The sequence below is a fragment of the Cnephaeus nilssonii genome (assembly GCF_951640355.1).
Source record: "Cnephaeus nilssonii genome assembly, chromosome: 5".
Classification (NCBI taxonomy): domain Eukaryota; kingdom Metazoa; phylum Chordata; class Mammalia; order Chiroptera; family Vespertilionidae; genus Cnephaeus; species Cnephaeus nilssonii.
The window spans coordinates 21856717-21882150 of record NC_137076.1 but is presented as its reverse complement, the minus strand read 5'-3'; the positions used below and the strand labels follow the sequence as shown (position 1 = coordinate 21882150).

At 51.2% G+C, this 25434-nt stretch overlaps 1 protein-coding gene across 1 annotated transcript in view; it reads left to right on the top strand.

The window, feature by feature from the left end:
• Window positions 1-25434, top strand: part of CACNA1A (calcium voltage-gated channel subunit alpha1 A) — a 213290-nt gene that overhangs the window by 113434 nt on the left and 74422 nt on the right. Inside the window, 10 exon segments of the mRNA XM_079772989.1 lie at window positions 49-138; window positions 9135-9344; window positions 12845-12957; window positions 14167-14279; window positions 14420-14551; window positions 14856-14928; window positions 16588-16705; window positions 16825-16901; window positions 20799-20905; window positions 22832-23641. Coding sequence (XP_079629115.1) covers window positions 49-138; window positions 9135-9344; window positions 12845-12957; window positions 14167-14279; window positions 14420-14551; window positions 14856-14928; window positions 16588-16705; window positions 16825-16901; window positions 20799-20905; window positions 22832-23641 — 1843 coding nt within the window.

Sequence of the window (25434 nt, the reverse complement as noted above, 5' to 3'; positions counted from 1 at the left end):
CAAAAAAGGGTCACGTCGTTTTCTCTTGCCATGTTTCCATTGTTGGAGCTCTGCGGAGAGCCACCATAAAGAAGAGCAAGACAGACCTGCTCAACCCCGAGGAGGCTGAGGATCAGCTAGCCGATATCGCCTCTGTGGGTGAGTCCCTCCTGTTTATCGCTGCTCGCCCGGGAGGTGCGAGCTGAAGGCTGGGGCACCAGGTTGCTTGGGTTTGGGTCTGGACTCTGCCCCTTCGTACCCGTGTGTCCTGGGCAGATGTGATGATGATGGGAATAACGGCAGTGCCTGTCTTCTAATATTGTTGGGAGGATTAGACTAAATGATCCACTGTAAGCATTTAGAACAGCACCGGGCAAAAAAATAAGCTCCCAGTAATGTTGCCTGACATTATTCACTCATTTTCATGATAATATTATTATTCATTCATTATTCATTATGATAATCTTATTCATTAGTACTCATTCAGTGGCTGCTCTTATTAGGTGCCCAGTTTGTGAACAAGACAGAGACCACACCCCTCCCACGTGGAGCTTGCCATTTAGTGCAAGAAATAGATATTAAACTGGTCATGATACAAATAAACCTGTCATGATAATGGCACGGCAAAAGGAGATGCCCTGGGCTTGGCCTGCCTTGGGGGAGTAGGTGTGATCAGGAAGCCTTCTTGGAGGAGGTGACATTGCATTGAGAACTGGAGGCTGGATAGGGGTTCACCATGGCAGTGAAAGCCGAGAGGAGCATGTAGAAGGCTGCACGTAGACGGTTGTCATCGGTTATCTCAAAGGGCAGAGTTTTGGAGTGGGAGGGGACACTTACCCTTTTCCTGCTTGCCCCTCTTGATCGAGACTCTGTTGCTTTTTGACCTTCGCCAAGGAGAATAGCTTAGTTTTTGAAATGGGTTTTTAAAATTCCAAGGATGAACGAGGTGGTGGGAGAGCATTGAGGCAGAGGAGGTAACACAAGACGCAGAAGGAAGAAAGCATATCGGCTGATGGGGAAACTGTGTGGCTGGAACAGAGAGGAAGAAAGGATGGGAGAAGGAGGGAGTGAAGAAGGAAAGGAGAGAACTTAATATACACACGTTTCTAATCCACTGGCACCAACTACTTTATACTCTGCTTTTTTCACTCAACCCTAGTTTATCACCTGACTGTTGAGCTTTGACGGAATTTCCATTGCGGTCTCACACTCCACAAGGGTGGTTACCCCAGAGTTGCTTAGCCGAGGCTCTGTTGTATGGTGTTTGAGCTGTTTCCAATGTTTGCCCTTATGAGGAACACTGCTGTGAACATTTATGTACAATTACTCCCCCCACCCTTTGGGCGTGTTTCCTTGGGGATAATTATAGGATCAAAGATATTAACAGCTTTTCAACTCATTATTCACAGAGCGCTTCTGAGTTTCAGAAACACACTGAGCCCATTTATAAACCTGCCGAGTACCCATGCATTCACGGACTCCCCGCCCCAGCCATTGCGCATTCCCCGCGCATTCCCCATTTCATTTCCTTCCCCGGTGAAGTCAGTTTATAATGATACCTTACAGCTTGTTTCCATTTGCATTTGTAACCTCTAGCCACAACACCCTTCCCCTTAATGATGAGCTAGTTCTCTTCACTTGCGGATACATCTCTCTCTCCTTCCAGCGAGTTCAAGGACTAGAGCTCCATCAGTGCTCATTGACTTGATTGGTTATGTCTGTCCTGTGTGTTTTCCCAATTAGGTTGCCTCCATTTTTTTTAAAATCTGATTTTTTTTTTAAATAGGTAATCTTTTTTGTTCATACCACATTTATCAAATGCCAAGCACTGAAAAAAATGGGGTCCCCAAGTCAGGATCTCCTCTATGAACAAGATTAGCTACCTGGGCTTACGTAACAGGGAGATGTTATTATTCATCAGTCATTTGAAAAAAAGATGAAAAATGGTACTACCTGATGTCAGCAAGGATGTGAGGAGGTGGACATTGTCGTATGCCATTGGCAAGAGTATAATTTGCAGTGTATGGTGTGGCATTATTTAAATAATTAATTCTAGATGTTTATGTCCTTTGGCCTAGCATTTCCACTTCAAAGTATATCTTCATGTATGCAAAAGATCTATGAACAGGCCTGGCTGGTGTGGCTCAGTGGTTAAGCGTCGACCTATGAACCAGGAGGTCACAGTTTGATTCCCAGTTAGGCCATATGCCCGTGTCATGGGCTCAATCCCCAGTAGGGGGCATGCAGGAGGCAGCCTATCAATGATTCTCTCTCATCATTGATATTTCTATCTCCCTCTCCCTTTCTCTCTGAAATCAATAAAAATATGTTTAAAGAATTAAAAAATGCTTTAAAAATATCTATGCAAAATTTCTTCTCAGCAACATTGTTTCTGGTGTTCAAAAAGTAAAAACAGCACATGTGCCCAAAAATGGGAAGATAGTTAAAGATATTATAATGTTTACATGCAGTGGAATACAATACAGCCAAGAAAAAGAATGAGGTTGCTACTGGCATGGAAAGGTTTTGAAATATATTTATCAGTGTAAAAAGCAGGTTACACAACATTATGTAAAATGTATGCTCCCATTTTAAAGACAATAGTAAGGAGTGTATTGATGTAAGAAACATCCAAAGTTGTAGAGAACTTTTATGAGTTTAGTTGAGACAAATTGATGACATTGCCAGGAAGCAAGACCTCCAATGCTCTAAAGAATGGCAGTTTACAGCTTCTTTTATATATTTGAGATTAAGGAGGGAAAGTAAGGAAGATGACATGAAGGTGAGAGAAAGCAAGGCGGGGCCCAGGCAGTGACGCTCAGTGTTTGAGTGTCAACCCATGAACCAGGAGATCACGGTTCCATTCCCAGTCAGAGCACCTGCCCAGGTTGTGAGCTCGATCCCCAGTGTGAGGCATGCAGGAGGCAGCCAATCAGTGATTCTCTCTTATCATTGATGTTTCTCTCTCTCTCTCCCTCTCTCTCTTCCTCTCTCTGAAATCAACTTTAAGGAAACTTTTAAAAACAATTTTTAAAAAAAGAAAAGAAAGCCAGGCAGGCATTTGGATTACAGGATAGTTAACAAGATCATGTGCTCCTCTGAGGATGGTTGTGCCTCTGAGGGTCTGAGAAAGATGTATTTCCAAGGTCTGCTAACCTAGATGCACAGGAACAATGGGCAGGGCTTGCTTAAGGCAGATAAACCTTTTCCTAAAGCTAAATGCCTGGGGCATGACTGCCTTCTATGATCTGTCCAGGTAGGAATTTATGGTCAGATCGCCCTGGGAGGTGGCTTTTGGTTAGAATTATTTCAGCACCCTTTCTCATCCACAAGAGTAAGGTGTTGAACTTGGAGGACTAGGAGGGATTTTCACCACTTATGTGATATTTTTCTGGAATATACGAATTCGTGACATGCATTGCTTTTGAAATCAGAAAAGTAATTAGGTAAGCTTCAAGTTACGTAAAAGCAATGAAGACTAATTATAAGAGATCTCATGGCTATCCAGGGCAGAGAGGAATTTGGTGGAAAAGCGAAGAAAGTTTCCTGAAGGAGGCATTTCTAAACTGGGCTTTACGTGGAACGGGGAGCGTTTACTCGTTCTCTGGGGCCACCATAACCAAATAACACAAGCTGGGTGGTTCAAACAACAGATACTTACTGTCTCACAGTGTTGGAGGCTGGAGGCTGGAGGCTTGAGACCAAGGCATCAGCAGGGTTGGTTTCTTCTGAGGCCGCTCTCCTGGGCTTGAAGATGGTCCTTTTCTCCCTGTGTCTTCACATCATCGTCCCTCTGTGTGTGTGTCCTAACCTCTTCTTATAAGAGCACCAGTCCTACTGGGTTAGGGCCCAGCCTCATAACCTCATGTTAATATCATTACCTCTTTAACGGCCTTGCCTCCAAATACAGTCACATGGTGAGGTCCCGAGGGTTAGGACTTCCACGTGTGGATTTGGTGGGACACAGTTCAGCTCATAGAAGGGGGCGATGCAGGAAACCGTGGGAGATAGTCACAGGGGGTTTGTCTGTGGGAGATCTGGCTCTTGAATGTGTGGCTGACATAAGAAAACTTGCTCCTTGGAGAACCCAGAGTTCAGGCTGGCATTTGATTAACATGGGATAAAGGGACGGCGAGACACTGAAGTACGCGCTGTCAGACTGAATAAGACCTGACGGTGTCCTGCGGCACCTATTAAGAAAGCAGGTGACGTTCAGCTATCTAAACAGATTCAAAATGCAGGCCAGTGACTTGGTCTCCTGGGACCAAGTGTGCTGCCAGCAAACCCACCAAAATCCAGTTTCTTTGCCTGGTAGCTCAAAATCCACTCTGGCCCTAACCGGTTTGGCTCAGTGGATAGAGTGTCGGCCTGTGGACTCAAGGGTCCCAGGTTCGATTCCGGTCAAGGGCGTGTACCTAGGTTGCGGGCACATCCCCAGTAGGGGGTGTGCAGGAGGCAGCTGATCGATGTTTCTCTCTCATCGATGTTTCTAACTCTCTATCCCTCTCCCTTCTTCTCTGTAAAAATCAATAAAATATATTTTTTTAAAAAAAGAAAACTTTATTTAAAAAATAAAAACCACTCTGGTCTCCTAAACCACCCGGAAGAGACCTCTAGAATTCCAGGGTTCTGACAAAGAGATCTAAAGAGATCTCTTCACCTTTATTTATCTCCGTAAAGAATAAAATGATAATAATAGAGGTTCTAATGAAATGTCGGATGCCCTGGCTGGTTTTGCTCAGTGGTTGGAGCGTTGGCCCGCCGATGGGAGGGTCTCGGGTTCGATTCCCAGACAAGGGCACGTACCTCAGTTGTGGGTTTGATCCCCAGCCCTGGTCAGGGTATATGCAGGAGGCAGCCAGTAGATGTGTCTCTCTTACCTCTCTCTCTCTCCCTCTCTCACCTCTCCCTCTCTCTCTCTCTCTCTCTCTCTCTCTCTCTCTCTCTCTCTCTCTCACCACACCCCCCCCAGGCCTCATTTATAGTTGATGAACTTGTAGAACTTGAGTCATCTGTAGGAAAAGCTGAGCCATGAATGGAAGCTGCCATCACAGCACCATCTCTTTAGAAAAATCCAACTTTAATGATACAAGTTCCACGTGGGCTGAATTCGTTTCTTGGGGCTGCCAGCACAAAGCACCATAAACCGGGCAGCTTAGAACAACAGAAATTTATTCTCTCACAGTTCTGGAGGCCGGAGTTCAAACTGAAATCCAGGTGTTGGCGGGGCTGTGCTGGCTCTGAAGGCTCCAGGGGAGACTCTGGCCCATGCTCTTCTCTTAGCTTCTCGTGTTGTCAGCAGTTCTTGGCAACCTTTGGTTTGTCCGTGCATCACTCCAGTCTCTGCCTCTTTGGCCACGTGGTCTTCTCCTGTGAGTCCCTGTGTCTCTCCTCCCCTTACAAGAGGCCCGGTGCATGGGTTCGTGCACATTGAAAGGAAATTCATTAGAAGGTGGCCAGCAGGGCAGGACTGGGCGAGACGTGCCAGGCACACCCTGGAGCCAACCTCCCGCGGTCCCTCCCTGGCCGGCTGCACCTGGGGTGGCACCAGGGCTCAAAAGGCATCTGTGGAGTGAGCAGGGTCCCTCCGGCAGGTGGGGTCCCTTGGCCTGGCCTGTGGGGATGGGGCTGAAACCAGCTCTTTGACATCCCCCGAGGGGTCCCAGAGTGCAAGAAGGCACTCTGCAAAGTTGCTGTCGCTCCGCAGCTCCTGTGTTGAGCATCTGCCCCCTAGTGGTCATTGCACGTCATAGCTACCGGCCAGTCGGCCAGTCACTTAGCCTTTTATATATATAGATAAGAACCCTGGTCATTGGATTTAGGGCCCACTCTAATCAAGTCTGACCTCATCTTAACATGATGGCATCTGCAAAAACCCTATTTCCAACCAGATAAGGTCACATTCACAGGTGCCAGGGGTTAGGACTTCAGCACCTTTCTTTGAGGGACAGTTCCACCCATCACTTGGGCAGCACTGTTTCAATTTACAGAATTTTCAGGGCATCGAAATGACCAAAAATCCCCAGGTCAAACCTTGTTGGTGACATACTGCTGTCCTCGCCACGGAACTTTCCGGACGGGTTCTGGCCTCCCCTGGCTCTCGACTTGTCTGAACTGAGATGTGCTTCATAATAACATACCAGATTTTGGAAAACTTAACACCCAAAAGAAAGAGTGGAAAATCTCTCTTTAGTATATTTCTATATTGATTCCATATTGAATGATATTTTGGAAATATTTAGTTTCATAAAATAACTTATTAAAATTATTTTTTAAAACCTAAGGCTTGCCTACAATTATAATTCCAGACCACAGAGAAAAACTAGAGACAAGTATGTATAGAAAAACAGAGCGTGGGCCAAAGTGAATATGAAATAAATATAGGTGATAGAACGCAGCTAGTATGGGGCCTGGCGCGTAGTAGGTGTTCAGTTAATATTCACTTCCCTCTCCCTTCCTGATGACGGGTATGCCTGTTGTGGGATATGTCTGCAGGCATCAGGAAAGACTTCCTCAGTGAATTGGCATGTGGGCTGTCTTGATTTCAGCTCTTGCAGTTCAATAGGAGATTTTAGGCCTAATAATCATTATATGCCAGCATCACACTAAGGTGTATTAACCCATTGATTCCTCCCAATGGCCCTATGAGGTGGGAAATGTGGCTGTGCCCAGTTTACAGATAGAGGCACTAGAGTCCCAAGATGTAGGGTGACTTGACTTGCCCAAGGTCACTCACCCTGGTGATGGAACCAGGTTTTCAGTGTGGCTCCAACAGGAGTAGAAGTTGGAAGACTCCTGCCCACTGTGAGATCTCTCTCTCGCCCCTCCCTGCCACACATGAATATCTCTCCCTGACCCCTGAGACTTTCAAGAATATCATTTCCCTTTGCCATGCCTTGTGGATGCCTATGAGTCTGAGCCCATCTTTGGGAGCAGCAGGGACCAGAAATACCCCAGCTGGGCAGGGCCATGTGGAGCTTCCCTGGGCTCTCAGGTCCTATGGAGTGAGGCAGGTGAGGGGCACGAGGGGAGAGTCAGCCCCCGTCTGGCCAACGGCTGCCAGGTGGGAACGCGGCCCCACTCCATGGTCATGTGTTCTAGGAGTGAGTGCAGTGTGGTGGCCGAGAAGCCAACTCAGTGCTTCTTAACGGTCACCAGACCCCTCTCAGCCTCCGTTTCCTTGGCCATAAAGTGGGTTAATGATAGTCCCTACTTCCTGTGGTTGCAATGAGGAGCGGGCAGGCTCATGTAAAATGTGTCCCGCCTGCCTGGTGCCTACTAAATGTACAATAAAGGTCAGCTATTATCTCCTTTCAAGAGAAGCTGAAGTTTTTAAATGTGGATCAATAATTTCAACTTCCACAAACTCAGGATAAACTAGTATGGATGGCCCTTGGGGTGCCAACTCGCTGCCTCTGTTTAGAATTTTGTCAATAGGAGGCGGCATCCTACAAGATGTTAGCCATGTCCATGCCTGGCTGGTGGGATGGGGTTGATGAACATGCTGGGTGAATGGACAAATGAAAGAATGCATGGATGAACAAATAATAATGGATGGCTAGATGAGTAAATAAATGAGTGAATGAATGAACAAATGAACAGATGGGTGAATGAATGAACAGAGGTGCACACTAATGAATGAATAAATAAATGCACTGATAAATGAACTAAGGCATGAATAAATGAACAAGTAAGTGCACCAATGAATGAAAAAAACTGATTTGAATAAATGAAAGAATGAATGAACCAGTGAAGAACAAATAAACAAATGAATGCGATGGAAGTTTTTCAAGAAGGGGCATTTTAGAGGATAAAACCAACATCCAAAACTGATCTCTGACCCCCCCACACACACACCACAAACCTCCCTCCCTCAGTGGATGGTAGCTCTTCCTCTGGGTGCTCAAGTCAAAAACCTGGCTCCTCCCTCTCTCTCACACCCACACTGATCCACAACCCGTTGAAATCTACCTTAAATAATATATCACAAATCTACCTGCTCTTCTTTCTTCTCAGTCATGACGGAGTCCAACCCCCATCATCATTTGCTTGGACTAGAGCAGTAGCCTCCCCTGGTCCTATCCAGGCTCTCCACAGTCTGTTCCTCCCACAGCTGCCAGAGGGCGCCTGTGAGCACCTGTGTCAGGGCACATCCCTCCTCTGCTCAGAACCCTCCCTGGCTCTCACCTCAGAGCAAAAGCCAAAGTCCTCCCTCAGCACACAAGGCCCTTCACAAGCTGCCTTGTCACCTACCTGCCCTCACCTCTCCTCCTTTCCTCCACTCCAGCCATTCTGGCCTCCTTATGCTGTTTCCTAAATACGATAGGCAGGTACATTGCTGCCTCAGGACCTTTGCACTTGCTGTTAACTCAGCCTAAGATACTAAAGTGATTTAGGTCAATACTTTCACTTTGACCACTTGATTTAATATTGAATTAAATCCCCTTATTCTACTCTACTATTTACTTTTCCAAAAAGACTTTTCACCTTCCATTACATTATTAACTATTTTATTATGTTATCTTCGCCGTATATCTTCCCACTGCAGCATCAGTCCCAGGAAGGTAAGGCTCTGCCTGTTAACTAGAGTATTCAGAGCATCTGGAACGGAGCCTGGCACACAGTAGGCGCTTCGTAAGTGCTTAAGTGCAAAAACATGTGCAGGCAGAGGCACAGCTGGTTCATGACTCAGCAATCATTTCTAAAATGAAATGTCCATGGAAAACCAGGGTCCTATTCAGGTCTCCTCCTGGAGGCTTTCCAAGCCTGCTCCCTGCGGCTCCGCTTTCTACCCCTGCACTGGCGGACCCTGAGCCGGGGCTCCTGCCTCATCCCGCCCCAGGGCATGGCGCCCAGAGTCATCAGACCCCACCGAGGTGGAGAGACACAGAGGGTTAGCTTTGGCAGCGAGAGCCGTCAGCCTCCTCATTGAAACCCTGAGTCCTCATTGGTCATTTCCAATACCGTGACTTTCAGCGACATCTCCTCGTAAGCTCCATCTCTGGAAAGCTCGGGCCTTGGGTCCTGACGGTTCCCCCAGGCCAGGGTGCTTGTTGGGGAGGCTAATGGACCCCGGGGCCACAGTCGGTGCCTGGGTCACACAGTTCATTTCCTCCACAGGAACGCCCTGACATTCTCCGTCCTTTCCCCGGCAGGGTCTCCCTTTGCCCGAGCCAGCATTAAAAGTGCCAAGCTGGAGAACTCGACCTTTTTTCACAAAAAGGAGAGGAGGGTGCGTTTCTACATCCGCCGCATGGTCAAAACTCAGGCCTTCTACTGGACTGTGCTCAGTCTGGTAGCCCTCAACACGCTGTGCGTTGCTATCGTTCACTACAACCAGCCCGAGTGGCTCTCCGACTTCCTCTGTGAGTACCGCCCGGCCCCGGCCATGCCCGCTCCCTGACCCCTGCCTCACACCTTTTCTTTCCAGCTCTCTTTCTCTAGCGGTACGCGTTCCCTCTTTGGTCCTTGGTGAATCTGCCTTTTCATTGGGCCACGTCTGCAACTGGGACTGACGCTGACGTTGCTGCCGCCACAATGACAGGCCCCAACCTCTTGGGGCCTGAGAGCTGGAAGCTCGAATTCAGGCCACCACACACTTCTGTGACCCCTTTCTAAGAGAGAGACATAGGGGTGCGAGTGCAGAAGGTATTGGAAGGGAGACAGAGAGGCCGAAGCGGCAAGAAAGGCAGATAGAGATAAAAACATACATGCATCTCTGGGAATGTTAAAATAAATAATTTGTGGTTGAGAGATGGGGGTGCCTTAGAGCCAAAAAGTAGTCCCATTTCATCTGCTTATATCTGACTTCTGCTTCTCCCCTCTTCTATCAAACCTTCTTTCCCCTTTCCTCTCCTGCTCTGTTTGACTTCCTTATATTTGGGATTCATCCCTAGAAGATCCTCTCCAGCAAATGTAAGAGCATCTTGTTCCCTCAGTGGGTACCAGAATCCCCAAGGCTTTGCCCTTCTGGGCTTATTCCCATATGCTAGGAGTTAGCATGAAATAATAACAAAGTTGATGGCCAGGTAGAGTTGAAGAGAAGCAGTGAAAGGTAGACCTCTGACCAAGATTTAAAAAGTAAAGAGCCTGACCAGTGTGGCTCAGTGCTTGAGCATCGACCTATGAACCAAGAGGTCAGGTTTGATTCCCGGTCAGTGCACATGCCCAGGTTGTGCTCAGTCCCATGTACGGGATGTGCAGGAGGCAGCCGATCAATGATTCTCTCCCATCATGGATGTTTCTATCTCTCCCTCTCCCTTCCTCTCTGAAATCAATAAAAAAATATTTTTTTAAAATAAAGAGCTTTGAGGAATCAACAAGAGTAGTGGCTGGGGCAGTGAGGAAGGCAAGTGGATGCCCTGGATCCGGCTGTGGCCCCTGAGTGAGGACTTAACAAAATCATTTTGCCTGCTGACTGTCCTCCTCCTGCATTTACTGGCTTGTCTGACTTAGGTCTGTGGATTCTCTGCCCTTCTGACATTGTTCAGAATTGACCCAGACAGCCACTGGAGACAGCTAAACCTTCACCCTAGAGAGGCCTGGGAGCCTGGTCCAGGTCACTGTCTCCTTGTAACCCTCATTGTTTCCAGTCACATTGGCTGACCCTCCCAGGACACCCCCCCAGGGGCCAGGTCTCCTTCCAAGAGCCCTGACCTAGTTCCAACCCTAGTAATTGCCTTTGGTCCCCCTGGAGTCTCTTACAAATGAGGACTCTCTACTTCTAGTCTTAACCTCCTCTGATAGTCTATTTTTAATCTCCCATGTTCTCCCCACTAATCACCTTGCTCTGCCTGTCCTGGTTCAGGGAAAGAAGTTTGGAACTTTCTGCCCTGGGCCTCTGTGTCTGTAAAGGCTCTTTAACTATCCCCAGGTGAGAAAACTGAGACACAGAGAAGTTAAGTAATTTTCTCAGGGTCACACAGCTAGTTCACGATGAAGTCGAGGTTGGAACTCAGACTCCAAGCTGTGTCTGGTAGCAGATCCCAGTCCTGGCCACCAGGTGACCTTGGTCCTCAATGCCTAGCCCTACTTTGCCCTGTGACCTTGAACGAGCCATTAACATATCCATTAATTGAAGACATCTTCCATTAGAAGGCACTCTTATTTTATGTGCCACTAAAAAAGAAAACAAAGCTGCTGTTTAAACTAGGACATGCCGATTTTAATATACACTCCAATTCCAGAAATGTCAGAATGTGAACCAAAAAATGTATGTCTTAGAATCAGTGAAGTATAGGAGTTTGTCTGAGTCTCAGATTCCTCACCTGTATTTGGTAGAAGAACTTTCTTCCAGACCCACCAATGCCATGGACCATTCTCTCAGGTTTTGTGCATCACTGGCTCTCATGTTTCCATGGTAACTGGGGAACAAGCTTCTTGGAAACTCTGGTGGTTCTTGGAATGCACCAGATGTTATAGACAGATTTCCCTCCCTGACATTTCGGTCCTGGAGGTACTGGAGACCCTAAAATGCCCCTCAGACACTGGGAGCTCTCTAGAGTCCTGGAAACTAAGGGAATGTTTGGATAGGAATGAGTGGGCAGGACCTTGACGACAGTCAGTTCAGGCCATCTCTTCAAAGAATAATATAACAAGCATCCTTGACCTTCAAACAGCATTAGCTATGTGACCCAAATGGAAATTCTTGGAACTGTGAGTTCTCTGTCTTCCCTTTCTGTATGCTTTCTTCTCCTCAGAAGTCCTCCTTACCTCTCTCTTCCATCCATTAGGTGAGTACCTGTGCTCTTCCTGCCCCACTAACAAGCCCTCTCAGAAAAAGACCTCATGTTAGACATTTGACAGTGCAAAAAAAACACCCATGTGTTATCTCTCCCAGAGGCATTTGCACTGTTATGCTTTCTCATGCAAGAACAAAAGGCTTTCTCTTGCTCAAGACCGGACTTCCAGGGGGCATCAGAGAGGTTTTCCAAGTTGGCAGAAAAACTGTGCCTTCGATTGGTTCCCTGTGATGCTCCAACTAACTCTCTAACACAAGGGACTTACAAATAGGACACCATTATGATTTCTGTTTCTATTTTCCCTTTGGAGCTCAAGCATATAAAAGTGGATTCATCAGCCCTGGGTGGTGTTCTCAGTGGTTAGAGCATCGGCCCGAGCACCAAAGGGGCACTGGCTTGATTCCCAGTCAAGGGCACGTACCTGGGTTGCAGGTTCCATCCCTGGCCCTGGCTGGGGCATGTGTGGGAGGCATGATGGGTGTGTCTCTCACATCAGTGTTTCTCTCTTTCTCTCTCTCCCTTCCCCCTCCGTCCTTCCCTCCCTTACACTCTTTCTAAAAATCAGTGGAAAAAATATCCTCACATGAGCGTTAACAAAGGGGGAAAAAGTGGATTAATCAGAATTTTTAGATTATGACACACTGGCATCCTAGGGCCGGCCATTGTTATTTCATTAGTTAGCCAGTTAGTTCTTAGTTAGCCAGTTAGTTCATTCGTTGATTTGTTCGTTAGTTTTTAAAATGTAGTAAGCTCCCAGGAAGCCACCACTCAACACAAAACCTAGGGTCTTGGCAATAATCTACATCCAACCCTTCTCATCGAACCAAAGTCACAATTGAAAGATGAAGACCCCTTGAAGTTTATCTCGCTCCTTTTAAGATTGGCCTGGGGTTGGTTCCGGGGAGGGGAGATAATTGTCACTCTTCCCCATTAACAGAGGGGGAAACTGAGTTTTATGAAAGCGAAGCCTCGAATATCTTTAGCCAAGGCCACTGAAGACCATCCTCTCTCTCCCTTTCTGCCAGGCCAGGCAAGGGACAGGATTGGGATTAACAGGAAAGTCAGACTTCGTAACCCCCTCAACAACACTAACCTTCTCTCTGTTTCCCCCCTCGCCCTTGTAGACTATGCAGAATTCATTTTCTTAGGACTCTTTATGTCCGAAATGTTTATAAAAATGTACGGGCTTGGAACACGGCCTTATTTCCACTCTTCCTTCAACTGCTTTGACTGTGGGGTAAGTGCCCTGGTTTCTATGGAATTTATTTCTGCAGCTCTTACCCAGCATGCTGCTGATAGTTGGGGACACCGGAAAGGGAGAGCAGGGTCAGCCTGGGTAGGAGAGGCTCAGCTGAAGGCAATAGGAATGCGAGGACCATCTCAACCATTGGACGTAGGCACCCAGAACTGTCAGCCACTGCCTGTGGGAGGGGCAGTATGTGGACCCTCTTTGGAAAGTGGGGGTGACCTGGCCATGTCAGGGCTTAGGGATTCACCCTCGAGCAACTCATGCCCAGGAGACACATACAGGAATGTTCTGAGCGGCCTTGCTTACAGTAGTCCCAAATCAAATGACCCAGATATCTCTTTGCAGTAGAATAGATAAGTGGCGGTGTAGCCATGTAATGGAATTCTCTGCAGCAATGAAAGGCCGCCCACCACAGCTACACCCATCGGCTTTACAACACCGCACAAAAGAAGGCCGACGGTGACAAAGGCACACCATACCGCGTGTGCCGTTCTGCTCATCAGAGTTCAGGTGGACAAAACTAAGCTGTATTGGTTAGGGATGATACTCGAGTACTTTAAAAAGGCAAGGCGTCAGAAACATTACGAAGAGCGAAAGAAGCTGGACACAAAAGGTCACGTATGGCATCCTCCCATCTACATGAAATGTGCAGAAGAGAAGCAAACCCACAGACAGGAAGCAGATCAGTGGCCGCCAGCGGCTGGGGGAGGGGATGGAGAGTGACTGCCCATAGGGACAAGGTCTGCTTTGGGGGTAACAGAAATGTTCTGGAACTAGATGGAGATGATGATCGTACAACATTGCAAATGAATGTTGCCACTGAATTGTGCACTTAACATGGTTAATTTTATGTTATGTGAATTTCACCTCAACCTTTTTTAAATCTCGGGAATAGTTGTTACAAAATTCAGGACAGTGGTTAAGTCTGAGGGGTCCCCAGAGGCTCCCAGGGTGCTGACATGTCCTGTTTCTTACACGGGCGGTGGCTACACAGGCACTCGTTCTGTAATTATGTGTTTCTGGAATTCTGTGCTCTCATCAGCTCCTAAAAAATAAAAATAGAGAAGGGATGAGAGGGGTCTGAGCGCTGCACCCTGCTTGGGGTTGAAGGTGGGAGTTGAGTTGGGTCCCTGCAAGGTTCGGGCCCAGGCTGTGTTTGCGAGGACTCTGGGCACCAGAGCAGATCCTGTGTTCTAGGTTATCATCGGGAGCATCTTTGAGGTCATCTGGGCCGTCATAAAACCTGGTACATCCTTTGGAATCAGTGTGTTACGAGCCCTCAGGTTATTGCGTATTTTCAAAGTCACAAAGTAAGTCTTTGGGGGGGGGGGAGAGCATTGGGGCCAGGAGGGATGGGGCACCTCCAGCATGTTGGGAAGGTGGGCTCAGCAGCCACCACCAGGCCCAGCCTAACCCCCACCCCACCCCCACCCCCGGCCTCTGTTGGCAGGTACTGGGCGTCTCTCAGGAATCTGGTCGTCTCTCTTCTCAACTCCATGAAATCCATCATCAGCCTGTTGTTCCTCCTTTTCCTGTTCATCGTCGTCTTTGCACTTCTAGGAATGCAGCTCTTTGGCGGCCAGTAAGTGCTCAGCAACTTCTCCGACTTCTGCTTCTCTGGGGTCTGACCCAGGGACCCCTTCAGTCCCCCACACGCCAAACTCGGTGCCTCCAGAGACAAAGGCCCACCGTCATCATGCCGACTGCCCTTCTCGTGGCCAGGACGCCCTGTGCATGCACCCGGACAGGCAGGGCCCTGGGTACCCCTCAGATGTCCCTCTGGGGAACGGCGTCGTGAAGATGTTGCCCTGGAAACAAGATGCTAAACTACGCCCTCACAGCACCTGGGGCAGGGCCAATGGGAAATGTCTGCGTTTTCCCCACAGGTTTAATTTCGATGAAGGGACTCCTCCGACCAACTTCGACACTTTTCCAGCAGCAATAATGACGGTGTTTCAGGTACGACCCGGACCCAGCCCCACACTGTGCAGGGCCACAAGAAAGCACCAGAATCCAGGGGCAGAGGGAGGAGGAACGTGGGCAGGAGCCTTTAGTTTCCCCAGGAAGGAGTGGGGGAGGGTGCGCAGGTTGAGGATTGGCTAGTGTGAATAATTTCAGCGGGCTCTGGGGCGTAGATGCTGAGGAGCTGTCTGGCACCTGGCCCTGGAGTGATTCGGGCAGAGAATGCTGGCCTTGGGTGTAAGAGCCTGATGGAGGGGGTGGTTAAGGTGTGGGCCCTGGTTTGTATTTGAAAAGTACGTTTGCGGGCCAGTTGTTCACTATCTCTAGGATTTAGCCAGCCTGGCTCCCTCCAGGGTCAGCAAGGCCCCAGATGTCAAAGCATCAAAACACAGAAAAGACACAGCTACTACAGAATTGCAAGACACCCCCACCCCTATTCCGGAGCAAAGATATTGACCCTGGGCGGTCTCCCCAAACTGACGTCTGTACCCATGTGGGCGCATGATCTGAGGATTGGGGCGGGTCCCTCTGGGACCTCCGGAGCCTTTCCAGTGGAGGACAGACGGTTATGGAAAATGGGACTTGGCTCCCCCCTTCTGGGGGGGTGGTTTCTAAATAAGACCCCGAGATGGGGGTTGGAAAGAGGACCCCCCCATGAAGCAGAGTTCTGACCCCTCACAGTAATGATTCCATAGTAGTCACCACCACCCACAGGTCCTCAGCACAGGGGTCCTGGCCCAGGAGCAGTTCTGGCCCCCATGCCACTTGGAAGTGTCTGGAAACAGTTTGGGTTGTAACCCCAAATGGGGGAGTGGGTGTTCCTGGCACCTGGTGGGAGGAGCCCAGGGCTGCTGCTCAACACCCCGCCCCAGGGAATGACCCGGTCCCGAAGGTCAGCGGTGCCGAGGCCGAGGAACCCTGTGTCAACAGGTTAGCGTTTCTGGAGTTCTCTGATATTTACTTGATCCTCGTGGAAATATTATGAAGGAGGAGAGTGGCATTGTGTTAACAGGTACGTGGGCACCACATACCTGTGCTCTCAGTCACTCCATAAGCATCAGCCCAGTTTCTGTTGCCAGCACCAGCTGGCAAAGCCTGCTCTGGCCACCAGCACCCGCCTGCCCAGGCACAGCAGCCAGAGGACCCGTGAAGATGTGTTTCTCACACTTCTGGAGGCTGGAAGTCATGGTCAGGGTGTCCACAGGGCTGGTTCCGGTGAGGACTCTCTCCTGGCCAGCAGGCAGGCCTTCTGGATGTGTCCTCACATGTGGGGAGAGAGCGAGTGAGACAGAGAGAGAGAATGCCCAAGCTCTGCGGTGTCTCTTCTTACAAAGGCACTAATCTCATCATGAGGGCCCCATCCTCATGGCCTCATCTAACCTTAATTACCTACCTTTTCCAAATACCATCTCATGAAGGCTTAAAGCTTCAACGTATTAATTTAGGGGACACGGCTCAGTCCCTGTCAAACCCCCTTATCACATCAGGGAAGACAGAGTTACAGAGGTTGGTGACTTCCCTAGGATCCCCTTCTCTTAGAAGCGGGGCTGGGAGTCCTTCACTGCAGGGACAGGCAGGTTTGGGCCCCACAGCTGCGTCTCCGAGGGGCCGGTGGCTGAGAGGGGGGTTGGCTGTGTGTTTCTCCCTCCCTTTCAGATCCTGACAGGCGAGGACTGGAACGAGGTCATGTACGATGGCATCAAATCTCAGGGCGGCGTGCAAGGCGGCATGGTGTTCTCCATCTACTTCATCGTGCTGACACTCTTTGGGAACTGTATCCTCCTCGGGGGCACGTGGGGAGCACGCCTGGATGGGGGCGCGAGGGAGGGGACCGGGAGGCCCAGATGCCCGGGGCCCCAGTGGCGTTGCTTTCCCTGACTCTGGTGCCCGCAGACACCCTCCTGAATGTGTTCTTGGCCATCGCGGTGGATAATTTGGCCAACGCCCAGGAGCTCACCAAGGTGCCATTGGTGGGAGAATGTTTCTCTGGCAAAGTTGCCACCCGTGCATGGCAGATCAGGACCGTGCTGGGCATGTGGGGACGGGGACAGGGCCAGAGCTTTTGCCCTGGATGCACCGTGCCAGGGAGAAGGCACCTCCTCCCCACTCAAGCAGACGGCCCCTAGTTAAGTGGATTCTACAGCAAAGGAGGTGGGAGGGGGCGAGGCACCGGGTTCCAGGAAACAGATGGCAGACTCCACCGCGTCCCCGTGGACAGGCAGTGGGCAGCGTCAGGGACCTCCAAGGGATGATGCAGCCCCCAGGCTCGAGGGCATTGTCACTCTAGACCCAAAAGGACGGGCCAGATGGAGAATAACCTACACAGCGTCTCGGGGCTTGATGTCCATCCCCCTGAGCTTGGGCGCTGGCCGGGCCTCACCGCCGATGGGTAACAATAGAGAATTCTGGCCCTGGATGGTGTGGCTCAGTTGGTTGGGCGTTGTCCCAGGCCCTCCCAGGTTACTGGTTCGATTCCTGGTCAGGGCACATGCCCAGGTGGCAGGTTTAATCCCCAGGAGGGGGCGTGCAGGAGGCAGCCAGTCGGTGTTCCTCCCATCGATGTTTCTCTCTCTGGCAGTCATGGTGCCAGGCATTGCTGTCACCGCCTTTTTGCAGAGGGAGAAACTGAGGCTCAGAAAGACGAAGTCCCTGGCCCCAGCTGGCATGGAAATGGCACCTACCGTTCCTAGCATCACGCTGTGCGTGTCAGGTGCTCAGCAAGTTTTGGTACAATCAAGTGCTTCCTATAGGAGGAGCCTTTGGGAGTCACTGGGCAGGAGCCAGGCCCTGGGCCTCGAGCTCTCGTTTTATAGACCCAGTAAGGGAAGACTGGGATTCGAACCCAGACCTGGCAAGCTCCAGAACCCACGTTCTCGATTCACATACCCAGCTCCTTTCATTTGAGTCCAGCTGGGCAGGTAATGATCAAAGTAATAACCACGGAAAAGTATAATTGCCCTTTACTGCTTGGCACCAGCAAACATAACAGGTGGGGAGTTGCTGTTATCCCCATTTCACAGAGGAGGAAAACGAGACCCAGAAAGGCTAAGGGACATTGCCACATGGTTAGGAACTGAACAGGTAGAGAAGTGACCCCCGCCCCCCAAGAGCAGACGATATGAGATCAGAAGAGAATGTGGGAGGTTGGGAGTGAGAACCGCCCAGGTGAGGAGAAGCCCAGTTTTATTCGGGGTCAGGGATAATGAATTCTCTGGGCCACACCTGGTGCCGGATGCCCCCTGTGGGCACCTTGGACTCCCATGGGATCAGGCCCACCTCACACGGGCCAGAGGAAGCAACGTTGCTCTCAGTGACGCTGCTCACACCCCTAGGAATGCCCACAGCAGGGCCCCTGGGGGTGGCTGTGCACCGCGCGAGGTAAGCTGGGTACCTTTCGGCAGTTTGAGAGGGGGCGAGTCAGGGACAAAGGCTTGTTAGGAGCTACAGTGTCCGCCCTGACTTCTCACCAGCAGCCCCATCGTATTAAGAGAACGGGTATAGAGTCTTCCTCCCGGCCGAGGAGGGCCAGGCCTGGGGCGTCCCGCAGCTTTGTGGCCCCCGTGCCTCGAGGTGTCCTGGACGTGTTCATGGAACGGAACCGAACTGAGCAGACGTTGCCAACCCTCCATCTGCCGGCCCTGGCAGGAGGGAGGGAGAGTTTCCCAGGCCCAGCTCCGACTGGCGGGGAAACGGAAGTCTCCACCACCCGAAACACACGGCCATGGGCCTGGCCACCATGGAGCCGGCTGGCATGGCTGCTCTGGGGACCGATCCAGCCGTGAGCTCATCCAAGTCATTGCGGAGAGGGGACGCCAGGAGGGTGGGCGGGGGGGGAGGGAGAAAGGCAAGTGCCTCACCTGGGAGGTGTGGACATTCTCCTCCAGAAACACAGTCTTCATTTATTCCATAAGCATATCTTAGCATTTAACATGCGGCAGGCACCCCACAGGCCCCTGATAGGTTTTTAGCTCATTTAATCCGCACAGAAACCCCGGAGGCACCTTCTCACATCCCCCATTTTACAGCTTTTGTCACTCATTCAACAGCATTTATTGAGAACCTACTGTGAGCAAGGCCTGGTCCAGGAACCAGGGACACAGCCATAAGCAAAATATACAGAAATCCCTGCCCTCGTGGCGCTGATATTTGAGTGAGAGAGGCAGACAAGAAATAAAATTGTCAGATTGTGCTAAGTACCAAGGAAAAAGGTGAAGTAGAGAGAGCTGAGATTTTAGATGAGGATTATGAGGCAGAGAGAGGTTAAGTGACTTGCCCAAGGTCACAGAGCAGTAAGTAGTGGAACTGGGATGTGAGTCCAAGTAGGTCTAGCATTTGTGCTCATGACCACATGCACTGGTGCTTAAACATGAGCATGTTTCATACTCAGCTGGGAGCTTGTTGAGAAGGCAGGTTCTAGACCCAGCCCAGGTTCTGGGGGGCCCGGGAAACTGTATTTGCAGTGTTTCTGAGGTTGGAACAGTCCACGGTCCTGGCTCTGAGAAATGCTGGATGTAGTGCCAGGAGGCAGGAGGCTTTGTGAGAGCTGGGGGTCTGGCTGGGTCCCTCCTCTGTGCTGTCACTGACAGAGTATCTTGACCTGGCCATTCCCGAGGTGTAAGGTTGCTTGCCCCGGAGATCCCAGGGATCACATGACTTTTCTTATTGCGGGGGGTTCATCTCTGGCCACTTTTTTCTTGTTGCTTTTTCTTCATTGGCTTTTCTGTTTTACTAGTGAGGCCCTGCATGAAGGCTGAAGATGGATTTAAGTCCCCAAAACATTTTTCTTACATATGTTTAAAACATCTTCCCCCAGCCCTAGCCGGCTTGGCTCAGTGGATAGAGCGTGGGCCTACGAACTGAAGGGTCCCGGGTTTGAGTCTGGTCAAGGGCTCGTACCTCGGTTGGTAGCAGGTTCCTCCCGCCCAGCCCAGGCCCTGGTCGGGGCGTGTACAAGAGGCAACCAATCAATGTGTTTCTCTCACATAGATATTTCTCTGTCTTTCCCTCTCTCTTTCATTCTCTAAAAATCAATGGAAAATATCCTCGGGTGAAGATTTAAAAAAAACAAAACATAAAAACAATCCTGCCCTGGCCGGTTTTGCTCAGTGGATAGAGCGTCGGCCTGCGGACTGAAGGGTCCCAGGTTTGATTCTGGTCAAGGGCATATACCTGGGTTGCGGGCACATCCCCAGTAGGGAGTATGCAGGAGGCAGCTGATCGATGTTTCTCTCTCATTGATGTTTCTAACTCTCTATCCCTCTCCCTTCCTCTCTGTAAAAAATCAATAAAATATATTTTTTTAAAAAAACATAAAAACAATCTTCCCCCATTCTCCTCCTTTTTGAACCTAACCAGCTGAGCATATAAGCTCCTCCCCCGATTCCCCTCCGGAGGCTGTTGGCAGCATATGCGATGGGCCCTGGAATGCCAGATTTTTCTGCACGTGGGGACTAGTCAGTGTTGTTATGTGTGTTTTTCCCGTCTCGGTTCAGAAAGCTTAAATGGCCTAAAAATTAGAGTGAGAGGAAAATCTCTGCATTAATTTCCGGCTCCTTGAGACAGGGTGCAGAAAAATCTCCGTTGTGTAAAGGGCAGGGAGTCTTTTTCTTTTTTTTTTCTTCTGGCTGTGTGCTAACATAGGGTTAATAATGGCTGGGTATCTGGCGTGTACCTACAGGGGACAGCAGTACACTTAACCGGCCCTAGGCATCTGTTCCTATCGTCAGGCCTTGGCTCTGATTGGTGGAAAGCAAGGCCAAACCTGTTTGCAAATATTTCCAGAGTTGCCCGTGATTAGCAACAGGGTCAGAGAGGAGGCCCCAAGGCCCCGTTCGTGTTTTGTAAACAGGGATCCCTGTGCCTTTTAGGATGAACAAGAAGAAGAAGAGGCAGCCAACCAGAAACTCGCCCTCCAGAAAGCCAAGGAGGTGGCAGAAGTGAGTCCTCTGTCCGCAGCCAACTTGTCCATAGCTATGTAAGTGCCCCCAGCTCTGGCTGGCATGCTCTCCAGGCTCCTCGGCCTCTGCACCCTCCCAGTCAAGGGTTTGGAGGCAGGAATTGGTCCTTGACAGGGTTGAGCTTTAGGAAGAGGTATTTCTGCCCTCCCACTCATTTTTGCACAATATATATTAACTAGAGGCCCGGTGCACAAAATTCGGGCATTGGGTGGGGGGCAGTCCCTCAGCCCGGATTGTGAGAGGGTGAAGGCCAGGTGAGGGACCCCACTGGTGCACGATCGGGGCTGGAGAGGGACACAGGAGGTTGGCCAGCCGGGGAGGGACCATGGGAGGGACCGTGGGAGGGCTCCAGGGTGTGTCCAACCCATCTCACTCAGTCCTGATCGGCCAGACCCTAGCAGCAAGCTAACCTACCGATCAAAGCATCTGCCCCTGGTGGTCAGTGCATCTCACAGCAAGCATGGTTGAGCAGCCTTAGCATATCATTAGCATATTACGCTTTGATTGGTTGAACGGGCGTCCGGACACTTAGCACATTAGGCTTTTATTATATAGGATAAGCACCTACTTACTACGTGCCAGGAACTGTTCTAGCTGCTGGAGATAGAGCATTAACAAGGCATTAACTGTACAGCGAGTGCTAGGAGTGGAGAGAGTTGGGATTTTTAAATATAGTTGTCAGGAAAGGCTTCACAGAGAAGGTGACGAGGGCCAGAGGAGGGAGGTGTCATGGGGGGTCTGAGGGCAGAGCATTCGGGCAGTGGGGACAGCATATACAAAGGTTCTGAAGCAGGAGCATGCCCGGCGTATTTAGGAGACCGGTGTGACTGGAGGAGAGTGCACGAAGGAGAAGAGTGGGAAGCGATGAGGGCGAGGAGGTGACGGGCAGGTCATCAGGCCCCTGTGAACCGTGGGGAGGACTTAAACTTTTGTTGGGAGTTAGGTGGGAGCCGTGGAAGGTTCTTGAGCAGAAGGACAGGATCTGACTCAGGAGCTCACCGGCGCCATCTGGCCACTGTCACGGGAACAGACGGGGTGAAGGCAGGAACCAGGAAACCAGGTTGGAGATGACGGCACGGGTCCATGCAGGAGATACTGATGGCTGGACCCGAGTAGTGGCTGAGGAGGCGATGGATACAGCTGAATTCCATCATGACAGTAGAGAGAGTGGACAGGGGTTACTGGTGGATCACAGGTGGTTTGAATTAAGGTGTCTTGATGGAAGGGCGATTTGTTGACACCAGTATTCTTAATTGTGCCTTTGTGGGGTGTCCTGGGGATTCTGCACACTGCGGGGCAATGCATCATGGGACCGTGGGAAGGAGGCTTTCTTTCCCAGAGTAGAAGGAAGTGGCTTGGAATGGGGAGCCCGGAAGACTCATGCTCAGGCAGCCTAGGGAAGGCCGTGGTCTGTATAAAGCTATCCTGCTGGCTGCTTTGCCCCCGTGTGTAAATGGGCCCTTCCCATGGACTCCTAAGTGCCCATCTGGCTCTCCTGGGATTCCTAGACCTCCTACGACCCAGAACTGAAGGGTGGCAGGCAATGCGGGGCCTCCAGGTCTGCTCCAGGCCAGTGCCCATCATGACTGGCTGTGTCAGGGGTTAAAATATTTGGAACATCCAGACTGCCTCCAGGGAGTCATGTGCTATAATATAAGGAGGATTGTGGGGGCACCCACCTGGGCTGAGACCCTCATCAACCAGAATGCCCAGCTAAGTGGAGATTTCCACTATGTGATGCCCACCTGGGCCAAGATACCCGTAAAGCCAAGATGTCCAGCGAGGTTGAATTCTCCACACAGTTGAGACACCTTCTTGGGCCAAGATGCCCACCTGGGCTGAGATGCCCACCTGAGACGAGATACCCGCCTTGGTCAAGTCTGCCGTAAGCCCAGTGTTCCATGCAGGTACCGTGGTCTAATCCACACACCCTTCCCTTGCAGGAAAGAGCAACAGAAGAACCAGAAGCCGGTCAAGTCCGTGTGGGAGCAGCGGACCAGCGAGATGCGCAAGCAGAACCTGCTGGCCAGCCGGGAGGCCCTGTACAATGAGATGGACCCCGACGAGCGCTGGAAAGCGACCTTTGCCCGGCACCTGCGGCCCGATATGAAGACCCACCTGGACCGGCCGCTGGTGGTGGACCCCCAGGAGAACCGCAACAACAACACCAACAAGAGCCGGGCCGCCGAGCCCACGGTAGACCAGCGCCTGGGCCAGCAGCGGGCCGAGGACTTCCTTCGGAAACAGGCGCGCTACCATGACCGGGCCCGGGACCCCAGCGGCTCCATGGGCCTGGACGCCCGGCGGCCCTGGGCTGGCAGCCAGGAGGCCGAGCTGAGCCGGGAGGGTCCTTACGGTAGAGAGTCGGACCCCCACACCCGGGAGGGCAGCCTGGAGCCGCCGGGGTTCTGGGAGGGTGAGGCCGAGCGGGCCAAGCCCGGGGACCCCCACCGGAGGCACACGCACCGGCCGGGGGCCAGCCGAGAGAGCCGCAGTGGGTCCCCACGCACCGGCGCCGACGGGGAGCCCCGCAGGCCCCGGGCCCATCGCAGGCCCGGCGAGGAGGCCCCAGAGGACAAGGCTGAGCGGAGATCCCGGCACCGGGAGGGCAGCCGGCCCGCCCGGGGCGGTGAGGGCGAGGGCGAGGCGCCTGATGGCGGCGAGCGGAGGCGGCGGCACCGGCACGGCCCTCCAGCCACATACGACATGGACACGCGGAGGGAGGACAAGGAGCGCAGGCACCGGAGGAGGAAGTAAGTGGAAACCACCTCAGAAATGGTCAGTGACAACAGTAGTAGTAATAACAGTCTGCTATGTGCCTGGCACTCTTCTGAGCAACTCCGTCTTCTCAGCCATCCCCTGAGATCGATCCCATTGTCATCACCCCAACTCGCAGAGGGGGAAACAGAGGTGGAGCCACTTGCCCAAGGTCACACATCTAATAAGTGGCCTTGAACCCAGGCCACCTGATGCCAGAGGCTGCGGGCAGATCATCAGGCCCTCGGGCGTCTCAAGGAAACCACAAAGACTCTCCCTCAGTTATAGGGCTCTTCCATGTGCTTGCTGTGTGACCTTGGATAAGTGACTTCACGACTCGGGGCCTCAGTTTTCCCAGTCTGTAAAATGGCACAGTGAGATCTACAGTGGCTGAGTGGGTCACTGCTGGAATCAAATGAGGTGGTACATGCACAGGGCTGAACGTGCAACTGGTGCCGTGCTTGGTCCATTTTAGCTGTTACTGAGTCAGCCGTATTTTGCCTGGCGCTATTCCTGGGGGGATTTGAAAAGCCACTCTGGGCCCTCATCACTGAAGGGGGAGTAGGGCCCAAGGCTTTGGAAAGCATCTTCCAGGCCAGCACTTGACCCAGTCAGAAACAGCCACCTCTTTTTCATAACAGTGTTTTGTAACACTCCTGAGAAGGCCCTATAGGGATTCTACACCTAGCAGCCCAACAACTTACATGTTGAAACCGACATTGTTCTTTTATTAATTAATGTCCTGTAAGTCTTCTTTTATGTCACCATTACGGCATCCCATTGATTTTTTGAAGTTGTGCTGAAGCAGGTCTGTTACAAGACGTACACAGCGGGCCAGCACCTCCCCAAATCGGGTGTGTGCACGAGTCCCCAGGGATCTCGCTAAAACACAGGTCCTAATTCGGTAGGTTTCAAGTGCAGCCTGGAAGTCTGCATTTCCAAAGAGCTCCCAGGCCCGGGGACCACACTTGAAGTGAGAGAGTCTAGAGCAGCGGTTGCCAACCTTTCGGACCTCACGGGCCACCCCTGTCCGTGGACCACCGGCTGGCGACCGCTGGTCTGGAGGACAGAGTGACGTGACTCTGAGGCAGGCAGCTGTGTGCAAAGTCACCAGGAATGTTTCAGGCGCGAATGCCGGCCGACTGGGCCGTGCGGACAACTTACATAACACAGAGCGTTGCCATCGGTGTGGGGGGGTTCCAAACTGGGGCCTCCGGGCCAGTGTCTGCTACGGCTGGCAGCTCAGAGTGAAGCTCCTCAGAGTCTAGCCTTCCCTGACGTGTCCAATAGTTGCATTCAGGGGAAATGCGATGTATAAAACACGCAAAAGTACTTCACGCTCACATAGAAAACGGAGTCCGGCTAACACGAAAGGCACAGGTCATTGCGAGCAGCGTTTTCACCTGTGGGACCTGTGAGAGTCGTGAAGGAGCCGGCCTAATGCTCCCCCAGGTGGGACTGCCCTGTGCATCGTCAGATGTTAGTGCACCTGCTCCCACTTCCTAAATGTCCACAGCCCACCCCTCCCATTCATATATCCACCATTAGGCCTCCACGTAGCTCCACCACAGCCCCCTGGACTTGTTCCAAGCCATTCCTGCTGAATTTAGGGTTTTCTCTTATGGGTTTACTCATTCTCCCTTCGGTGTTTACTAAGTGCCTACTATAGACTGAGCTGGGGCTGCGGGTTCAGTCAGGTCATTGCAGGGGGCGGGCATGCAGGAGGAGGAAGGAAAGCGTTCCACACCGAAGGACCCGAAGGAGGCCAGTGGGCCGTTTGCCGTTCGGA